The sequence below is a fragment of the Hoplias malabaricus genome, chromosome 5 (assembly GCF_029633855.1).
Source record: "Hoplias malabaricus isolate fHopMal1 chromosome 5, fHopMal1.hap1, whole genome shotgun sequence".
In the NCBI taxonomy this organism is placed as follows: Eukaryota; Metazoa; Chordata; class Actinopteri; order Characiformes; family Erythrinidae; genus Hoplias; species Hoplias malabaricus.
The window spans coordinates 40,367,296-40,377,109 of NC_089804.1; the positions used below are offsets into that span (position 1 = coordinate 40,367,296).

The following is a 9,814-nucleotide window of genomic DNA, read 5'->3' on the forward strand; positions in this document are numbered from 1 at the left end:
TCTCAGCGTGCTCTGGGGTCACTCAGCATGCCTTGCCTTGCTCTGAACAGACCCATTGTGCCCAGGACATCTAAGCCTAGAAGGTGGGTGGGGGAAGACCAAGTGAACACCAAGTGATCAACCATACGCTTTCCCTCCAGAGCGAAGAATTAAGTGATTGAGTCAAAGCCATTATTGTACATTACGTGGCCGTAGCCAAATTGAAGCCATTACTGTATATCAAAGCCATTATTGTATATTTCCATAGAGGTCAGACGATATTCCAGGTCCTGCCAAGCTGTCATTCATTGTACAATGAATGTGCTAGATACTGGCTGAGGGTTGCCGGGGGCGACCTGTATTCTGTCCCCTACTCCTCGTGTCCTGGAGCTGTTAATGGGGTCCAGCAGCATTACCACAGCCTGTACAGAAATACATGTAGCTGAGAGCTGTGGAGGGCTGCATTAGAGCTGGTCACGGATTCTGGATCTTTTTACTCCTGTTAATCCTAGCATGAATACACAGGCAAGCCTTAAAGGAGATATGGATGCTCCAGGCCTATAAAAGGACCTATACGTGGAGAGAGAGAGAAAGTGGTGGTCCTTAAGAGAGTAGCTACCTGAAAATTTAATGAATGGTCATTTCATTATCATTTCTGATTAATATTATACAGTACCAGTAAAACACACACCCACTCAGAGAGGATTTCCTTTGTTTTGGGCCACTTTCCACATGTTGTGAATGTACAGTACCAGTCAAAAGTTTGGACATCATTTCATTCAATGTTTTTTTATTATTTCCTACATCGTAAATGAATGTGAAAGACATTGAAACTATGAAGGAACACATGAAATTATGTAGTAAGCAAAAAGTGTTAAACCAGAATATGTTTTATACTTTAGATTCAAAGTAGCCCTCTTTTTCTTTGATGACAGCTTTGCTCTCGCCGTTCTCTCAGTCGGCTTCATGAGGTCGTCACCTGGAACGGTTTTCAGTGAACAGCTGTGGCCTCGTTGAGGGTTAATCTGTAGAACCGCTCCCTTCTTACTGTGTCTGAGACCATAACTTGGGTTGTGCAGGGGTAGGGGCTGGTACACAATTCTATATCAGTGGCGGATGCTGGTCTTTCAAGGAGGGGAAGCTCAATTTCGGCCTACATCATAAAATGTGTCGGTTTATTTATGCATCTCGTTTCTACTGTTTAAAGCACTGTGAAGCTGCGGGAATGATTGAGAGGGAAGCCGCGTCTTTACCAGTGATAAGAAGCTGATTCTGAACAAAAGTTGAGTGTGTTGTAGTGCATATTTATTCAATGACATGTACACACAACAGTATATATTTGATCACTTATTTTTTGACATTTTAGGGGAAGCTGAGCTTCCCTTGCAGTCTTAGAGCAATCGCCTCTGTTCTATACAGAAAACAGCCCTATTCCACCAATCACTAATGAGAAGATGTGTCCAAACTTTTGACCGGGACTGATCAGATTAGCAGTATAATAATGACACTAATTCTTTATAGAATCGCATCACAGTTCAATTGTTCAAATCATATAAATGCCACTGAGGTTAATTCATTATTGATGTATGATTTTATCGTACTGGCCTGTTGTACCTTTATTTGGTTCTTGACTCACTCAGATCGCACCTGCAAGATGTGGAACCTCGTGACTGGTCAGGAGATGGTCACACTGAGGGGTCACCCCAACAACGTGGTGTCTGTCAAATACTGCAGCAACTCAGGCCTGGTTTTCACCGTCTCCACCTCCTACATCAAAGTGTGGGACATTCGTGATGCAAAGTGTGTGCGCACCTTCACGTGAGTCACGTGTTTTTAATGAAGCACCAGCGCTCCTCAGCAGAAGGTTTAGAGGTGTATTTATTTTTTTTCTCATAAGTGAGCATCATGAGCCTGATTGATATCTGCTTGCTTCTCCCTCACATCACATCACACATCATCACAGTTCCTCGGGTCAGGTGGTGTCAGGAGACGCCTGTGCGGGGACCACCACTCGCACCATTACCACAGCACAGGGAGAGTACCAGATCAACCAGATCTCCCTCAACCCATCGGGCTCTGTGCTCTATGCTGCAGCTGGAAACACAGTCAGGACCTGGGACCTGAACAGGTACAGAGCTCCCTCATCTACCGGCTACTGCTGTAGAGAAATGCTTCATCTTACTCCAGCTTAAAATTCAGGTGACATTAGCTCATGAGTGTGGTGCCATCTGAGCCACACATACCACATGCAGTACATGTATTATGAATTATTTTAATGTGTTTGGAGGAGCATTTTTACATGGCATTATGGTAGTTTTCAATGCCTCCTTGCAATTTTTCTTTATGCAGACATTGTGCTTTTAGCTAAAATTAATCAACATGTTTTTAAAACATTAAACAATAGCTACAAGAGTTAATTTTAGGGATCTGCAACACAGCTGATATTCAGAATGTCTTTGTGTAACTAAATATATACGACTCGATGGTCGTTAACCTAAATTAGATTCGTAAAAATTAAAAATGCTCAGCTCTGTGTGATCTGGACTTTCACAGTCTTCCGCGCTGCATGCTGATCAGCAGAGTAAACAGCCCTACAACAGCACACACTCCAGCATAGCTTTTTTTCTACCCTAGATCTAAAGTTATATTCAGATGAGGTTGACAAAAGTAAGTGGACGGAGCTTATTGGATTAAATTGATGGAAATTGTGGTTTAAAATGTTGGTTAAATTCTAGAAAAAGGCAAAGGCAAGGATCACTCATTGAGTTTGATGTATTTTATGTAGAATCTGAAAAATCTTCTGTATTTGTGCAGGATGCAGGCCACTGGGAAGCTGACTGGCCACATTGGCTCAGTCATGTGTCTTACAGTGGGTTACTCTGGTGGGGGCAAAGATCAGGTCATCACTGGTTCTAAAGATCACTATGTGAAGGTACTTTCTTTTTTTTTCATGTCTCATGTCCCATGCAAATAGAAATACATATAAAAATATTTTCACACGCCTGACCAATACTGACCTTGAAAATAATATTGTCCTACTCCATAACATACAATGTTCTTTTTAGATGTGAAACTCCTCCAGGAACCGGCTTGTTACTCAGTCACTCACTCACTCACTCATTCATTAATTTCAGAAAACGTTCCACAAGCTTGCTTGTGGTATATGGAGTACAAAGATGGTGGGGCCATTCTGTATCAGTGGAAACCTGAAGGCCACTGGATATGTGAACATTATGGGTGTCAGGTCCGAGCATTCCTAGATGAGCAGTTTCCTGAAACGTGGATTGGTCGTCGTGGGCCAGCTGAATGGCCCCCAAGGTCTCCCGAACTGACCCCCTTAGACTTTTATCTTTGGGGTCATCTGAAGGCAATTGTCTATGCTGTGAAGATACGAGATGTGCAGCACCTCCTAGCATTTCTCCTGCGGTGTTGCTATCAGTCTGTGAAGAGTGGGAGAAGAGGGTTGCATTGACAATCCAACACAATGGGCATCACTTTGAACACATTTTAGTGGTCAGAAACTTGTAAATAACTCATGAGAATAAAGAGTTAAAACCAAGCACACCATTGTTTCTCTTGTGAAATTCCCAATAAGTTTGATGTGTCACATGACCCTCTTCCCATCGAAAAAACAAAATTTGGATCCAAAATGGCTGACTTCAAAATGGCCGCCATGGTCACCACCCATCTTGAAAAGTTTCCCCCCTCCCATATACTAATGTGCCACAAACAGGAAGTTAATATCACCAACCGTTCCCATTTTATTAAAATGCTTTACATCACTGACATCCTGTGTTGGTTTAAGGTTTTTAGCTCAGAGAGTGGTGTGGAAATTCACATTTTCTAAAGCTTTTAAAACCCTGCACAATAGAGCATTTACTGACTTGTGAGTTTATTTCCGAAATGGTGGCACTCTTGTACTTTTTGTATATAATATATCTGTTGTCGGACACAGTGGGACACATTAGCCCTGCTGAGTCTGATCCTCCGAAGGTGGGACACTGCAGAGTGTGAAACTGCTTTTCGGATGTTTACGCAGGTGTTTGATGTGGCGGAGGGTGCTCAAGGGAACATTGGCCCCGCACACAACTTCGAGCCCCCTCACTATGATGGTATCGAGTGCCTGGCCGTCCACGGTGATGTGCTCTTCAGCGGCTCACGGGACAACGGCATCAAGAAGTGGGATCTGGAGCAGCAGGAACTGATTCAGGTAACGGAGAGTTACTTTAAAATGTGCAAAAATACCACATTTTACCAAGTGTTGATTACAAATGACTTTTTTTAATGTTGAAAATGATCCCTACAAGTTTTAATCCAACTGTTTCAGTATTATTTTGCAAAATCAGAACATTTTGATTATAGACAAGTCCTTATGGTAACAGTCCTTATTTATTTGTGACTGTTAAAGAAAGTCCGATGTGGATACACCACCGAACAATTCAAAGTAATACGTGCATGCAAATGAGTTCACTAATTAGCATGTACGGCGTAACGGACGTGTGGCAGCTCATTGACGATAACTGCCTGTAACTTGCAGCTTCCTGATTGACATGGAATTAATTGAATTCAGTGTCCTATAACATATTAACAGGATTTGTTTTTCTTGTTTCTTAGAAACCAATTATGTTGTATAGGTAATATTCAGTCCATTGTTACGTAGCTGTCCACGGGAGTCGAAGTGGGATTGCTTCATTTATCACCTGTAGTGACAGTGGTGGAGGTGGCCTGACAGCTGGCAGATTTCTTACTAATGACTAGGCTTTGAATGCTTCCTTAAGCTTCAAGCCAATCACCCACTTACAGCATTAGGCGGCGAGATGTACCTTGCTTTTCTGGAGCCTTGAAAAGGACAGAAATAATTGCCGATTATTACACGGCGGAGTGACGAATGCAGCGTCGAGAATCAGCCACCCACCTGTCAGGAGAAATCTGAATTATCTGCTTCAGGAGAGCTTTGGAGCAGCTTTGACTGCTTATGTTGGAAAGATGAGAACAATAGGGGGAGCATATGTCAGTGGTGGGAAGTTTATTGCTTCATTTGCATTTATTTCTTTTCAAGCTTCAATAAGCAAATAGTGCTCTTATATTATTTATTTTTAGCAGACTTTCATGGAAAGGTTGACAGAAACAGGGGTGGTCAGACTTTTATTTGCTTGATTGATAGGTCTGTCACCTGTAGTTTTCTAAACTTTATAATTTGTAGTGTAATACTTTACAGTATTTACGGGTGGGTCACAAATGGTCAGATATAACCACCACATCACAAACATGGGCAGCACGGTGGAGCAAAACAGGGACCTGGGGTTGTGGGTTCAATCTTTCTCCTGCAACACATTCAGTATAAACTCCTCCTGTTAAGGTGCATGGTTTAGCACCCCCATATTTGGCTGAACTCCTACCTTAGACTTTTATCTTTGGGGTTATCTGAAGGCAATTGTCTATGCTGTGAAGATACGTGATGTGCAGCACCTGAAACTACGGCCTGTGCTAGCATTTCTCCTGCAGTGTTGCTATCAGTGTGTGAAGAGTGAGAGAAGAGGGTTGCATTGACAATCCAACACAATGGGAAGCACTTTGAACACATTTTATAAGTCTCAGAAACTTGTAAACAACTCATGAAAGAATAAAGTTATTATTGTGAAATTCCCAATGAGTCTGATGTCACATGACCCTCTTCCCATCGAAAAAACAAAAGTTGGATCCAAAATGGCCGCCATGGTCACCACCCATCTTGACCCCCCCCCCCCCCCAATATACTAATGTGCCACAAACAGGAAGTTAATATCACCAACCATTCCCATTTTATTAAGGTGTATCCATATACATGGCCGACCCTGTATAAATCAAACTGAATAGTGAGTAGGTGAGTGTGTGATGCCCTGTGATGGACTGGTGCCATGTCCAGGGTGTGTTCCTCTCAGGTACCCAATGATTCTGGACACAGCACAACCTTGAACAAGAGGAAGTGGTCCCAGAAAATGAATGAATGAAATTAATCAATGTTACAGTGATTATTCCAGTTTAATAATAGATGTTTTCATTTAGCTCAGCTACACATAATCGTACTTGAGCCATTATTTTACCCAGATAACAACACTGGAGTAATGATATACCTAGCACTACACTGAGGGCTGGACAGTGATTTAATATCAATATGTATCACAATTTAAAATGTTTCAATAACAATGATTTTAAAAGACATTTTCAATATTTGAGCATACATTATTTACAGCGTCTGTCACTGACTGATGATCATTTATAGGACCCTGTCATCAGTTTATTGCAGTCAATTTTAAAATTAGTTTAAATGTATTAATATTGACAAAGTCAAGAGGTTGTTGATGGTGATGTCATGTTGTTGGCCTTTTTTCTCTGGCTTTTTTATTGTTCATATCAATATCAGAATTATATTGTATCGATTGAAATTAAGAAATATATTGTGATATTGATTCTGGTCGTATCGTCCAGCTCTAACTACACCTATGGACTACCTGGAACTACAATACTACTGCCTCATAATTACGTGTTCATTAGTAAACCACAGTGTTTCAAGTCTCAGATTTAACCTCTTTGGTGCTTCCAGTTGATGCAGTGTTGGCCCCATCCTCTGAAGTTAACTTTGGAATGTCGTGACCTGATACCTTTGTATAATAACTAGGGGTGGGACTTGATTTTAAAAAATTAACCGAATTAATTAGAAGCTTTGTTATTAATTAACTGAAATTAATCACATTTTAATCACATTTCAATATTTAGCGTGAGAAATATTGATTTAAGTTTAAATCTTGTTTATATTCCCACCAGTCTACTCCCAGTGAATTGGTCAGTTTCACTGACATGGACTTTGAAGTTTTGTTTCTGAATGTGAACCCCAGCATGTGGTCGAGTGTTGACTGGTGACACTGTTTGCGTTACAGTGATCCCTCGCTACTTCACGGTTCATCTTTCGCGAATTCACTATTTTGCGGGTTTTTTCAGGGGGGCTTTTTTATCATTTACATGTATTAGACTAGGGCGGCACGGTGGTGCAGCAGGTAGTGTCGCAGTCACACAGCTCCAGGGTCCTGGAGGTTGTGGGTTCGATTCTGTGAGGAGTTGGTGTGTTCTCCCTGTGTCTGCGTGGGTTTCCTTCGGGTGACTGTCTGTGAGGAGTTGGTGTGTTCTCCCTGTGTCTGCGTGGGTTTCCTCCGGGTGACTGTCTGTGAGGAGTGTGGTGTGTTCTCCCTGTGTCTGCATGGGTTTCCTCCAGGTGACTGTATGTGAGGAGTTGGTGTGTTCTCCCCGTGTCTGCGTGGGTTTCCTCCCACAGTCCAAAAACACACGTTGGTAGGTGGATTGGCGACTCAAAAGGTGTGAGTGTGTGAGTGAATGTGTGTGTGTGTCTGTGTTGCCCTGTGAAGGACTGGCTCCCCCTCCAGGGTGTATTCCTGCCTTGCGCCCAATGATTCCAGGTAGGCTCTGGACCCACCGCGACCCTGAATTGGATAAGGGTTACAGATAATGAATGAATGAATGTATTAGACTGGGGTGACACAATATATCATTTACAAGTGTTTCTGACGGTACAGTACATGTATTGTTCATGAAATTTACTGACGCTAAATCACAGCTTAGGAATGACTCTATTAAAGAAACTGGTAGGATATCACATGTAGTTCCAGCTGAAAAACATTATAGACTGACTGTTTAATGGAAAGGGTGGGTTGTTAACAGCACAGTAAATAAAACAGTACATAAAAAATATCTTTCCTCTACTTCGTGGAAATTCATTTTTCGCGGTTGGTCTTGGAACGCATCCTCTGCGAAAAACGAGGGGTCACTGTACTGTTAACATCACCGACCTGCGCTAGCCCCAACATGTTTTGCGTTGACGTGGTAACGAACGGTGGAAGTGCTCCTGTGATAAACTCCTTCCTGCATAAAGTGCAAATAACAACATTTTTGTTTGTACTTCCATCTGGAAGTTTCTTGTGTTTAAATCTCTTATGTTTTAGTCTCTTCCGTTATCTCCATCATGTTCATCACACTGTGTGTCGTTATAATCTGTACGTCTGGAACTCCTGCACTGAGAAACATTCCATGGTGCAAAGTGCGATTCAAATGCTTAATGTTATTTTCCCCGTAATTAATTCATTGAAATTAGCGCGTTAAAGTCCCATCACTAATAATAACATGTAGTTTGTATATTATCGTATAGTGTAATTGCATAATACTATATGATATAATACCTTTGTTTACAATACCTTTGTTAATATGGTCCTCTCTCTGCCCATCACTTAATAAGACACTAGCTAATCTAGGCATCTGACCACTGACATTGCAGAGCTGGGCAATATCATTCTCCTCCAAAGGTGCATTATTGGCAACATTTCGAAAAAGTAGCCTTCTGACTTCACCTCCCCAGCTGGGTAACATGTGTGACCTAAATAATGGATGGTATTATATTAAAAATGATTTTCTTTTTCCCCATCAGCAAATCCCAAATGCTCATAAGGACTGGGTGTGTGCCCTGGCGTACGTGCCAGGGCGGCCGATGCTGCTGAGCGCCTGCAGGGGGGGCATGCTGAAGGTTTGGAATGTGGACAACTTCACCCCTATCGGAGAGATCAAAGGTCACGACAGCCCCATCAATGCCATCTGCACCAACTCCAAACAGATCTTCACCGCCTCCAGGTACGCAGTCTTTTAACCTTCACCCCTGGAACGAGCAGCATGGTGGACAAAGGGCAGGATCTAGCTGGGGGTGAGAGTTAAATTACATGGTTAAGGGGGGGGGGGATCTGTAATTCTGTGGTGGAGGTTCAGTTCAGAAGAAGATCTCGTTTGGCACTTTATTCTTAAGCGAGTACAATTTACACAGCTCTTCTCGCTCTGTAATCACTGCTGTTTTTCTTAAACTTTTGCTTCAGACACAGAACTACTTACAGACAGACTAGCCCTCTTCCATTTCACAGGCCTACTGCTGCATAATTTTTAGGTCATGTTCTGCAGCGCTGAGTTTGAATCAGAAGAAAGGAATTCTTCTCACTGATGTGTGTTGTATAAGCAGGGCGTGGCTTTCTCTGCACCATCCCCACTAACCTGCACTAACACAGCTCTCCTGTCTCTTCTCTTTGTTCTTCTCCTTTCTTTTTTCATTCTTTCTCTTTCTTTCTTTAATTTTTCTGTATTTCTGATTTTCTCTCTCTCTCTCTCTCTCTCTCTCTCTCTCTCTCCTACTCTTCCCTCTGTTCCCCATGTGTTGACTATCCTTTTCTGCTTTGTTTCTCTCTCATTTCCTTTCATTATTCTTGTTTCTTCATTTGGTCATTCCTCCATCTTCTGAACACAATCTTGTTTCTCTCTCTCTCTCTCTCTCTCTCTCTCTCTCTCTCTCTTTCGGTTCTTGTCTTCATCCTGCCTTTTTTCTCCCTTTTATCTGGTGTGTGTGTGTGTTGTGGTGTGAGTAGTGACTGTAGGGTGAAGTTGTGGAGTTATGTCCCAGGGTTAACTCCCTGTCTGCCCCGCCGTGTGCTGGCCATCAAGGGCCGAGCCACCAGCCTCCCCTGAGAGCCAAAACTAACACCTCCTGCCTCTGCTGCCCTCTGGTACTGCTTTTCTCTTTCTAATGCCTGACCACAATTTCCTCTGGATTCCTCCAGTGTTTTATCTCTCAAACCACTGTCTGAGCGGGATTACACTTATCAGGAGAGGTAGAAATTACACTGGTAATTTTAACATGCTGATTAGTTCAGGACACAGCCACAGTGTCATTTACTCACGGATGTACACAACAGCACTGAGCTTATGACGCTTTTCCACTGTATGGAACCTACTCTGCTTGCTTGATACCTGG

General features: G+C 42.4%; 1 protein-coding gene across 1 annotated transcript in view; it reads left to right on the top strand.

The window, feature by feature from the left end:
• Nucleotides 1-9,814, top strand: part of kif21b (kinesin family member 21B) — a 94,013-nt gene that overhangs the window by 74,208 nt on the left and 9,991 nt on the right. Inside the window, exons 29-33 of the mRNA XM_066673277.1 lie at nt 1,620-1,797; nt 1,943-2,107; nt 2,794-2,911; nt 4,019-4,189; nt 8,453-8,652. Of these exons, the coding sequence (XP_066529374.1) occupies nt 1,620-1,797; nt 1,943-2,107; nt 2,794-2,911; nt 4,019-4,189; nt 8,453-8,652 (832 nt within the window). The remainder of the gene's footprint in view (nt 1-1,619; nt 1,798-1,942; nt 2,108-2,793; nt 2,912-4,018; nt 4,190-8,452; nt 8,653-9,814) is intronic.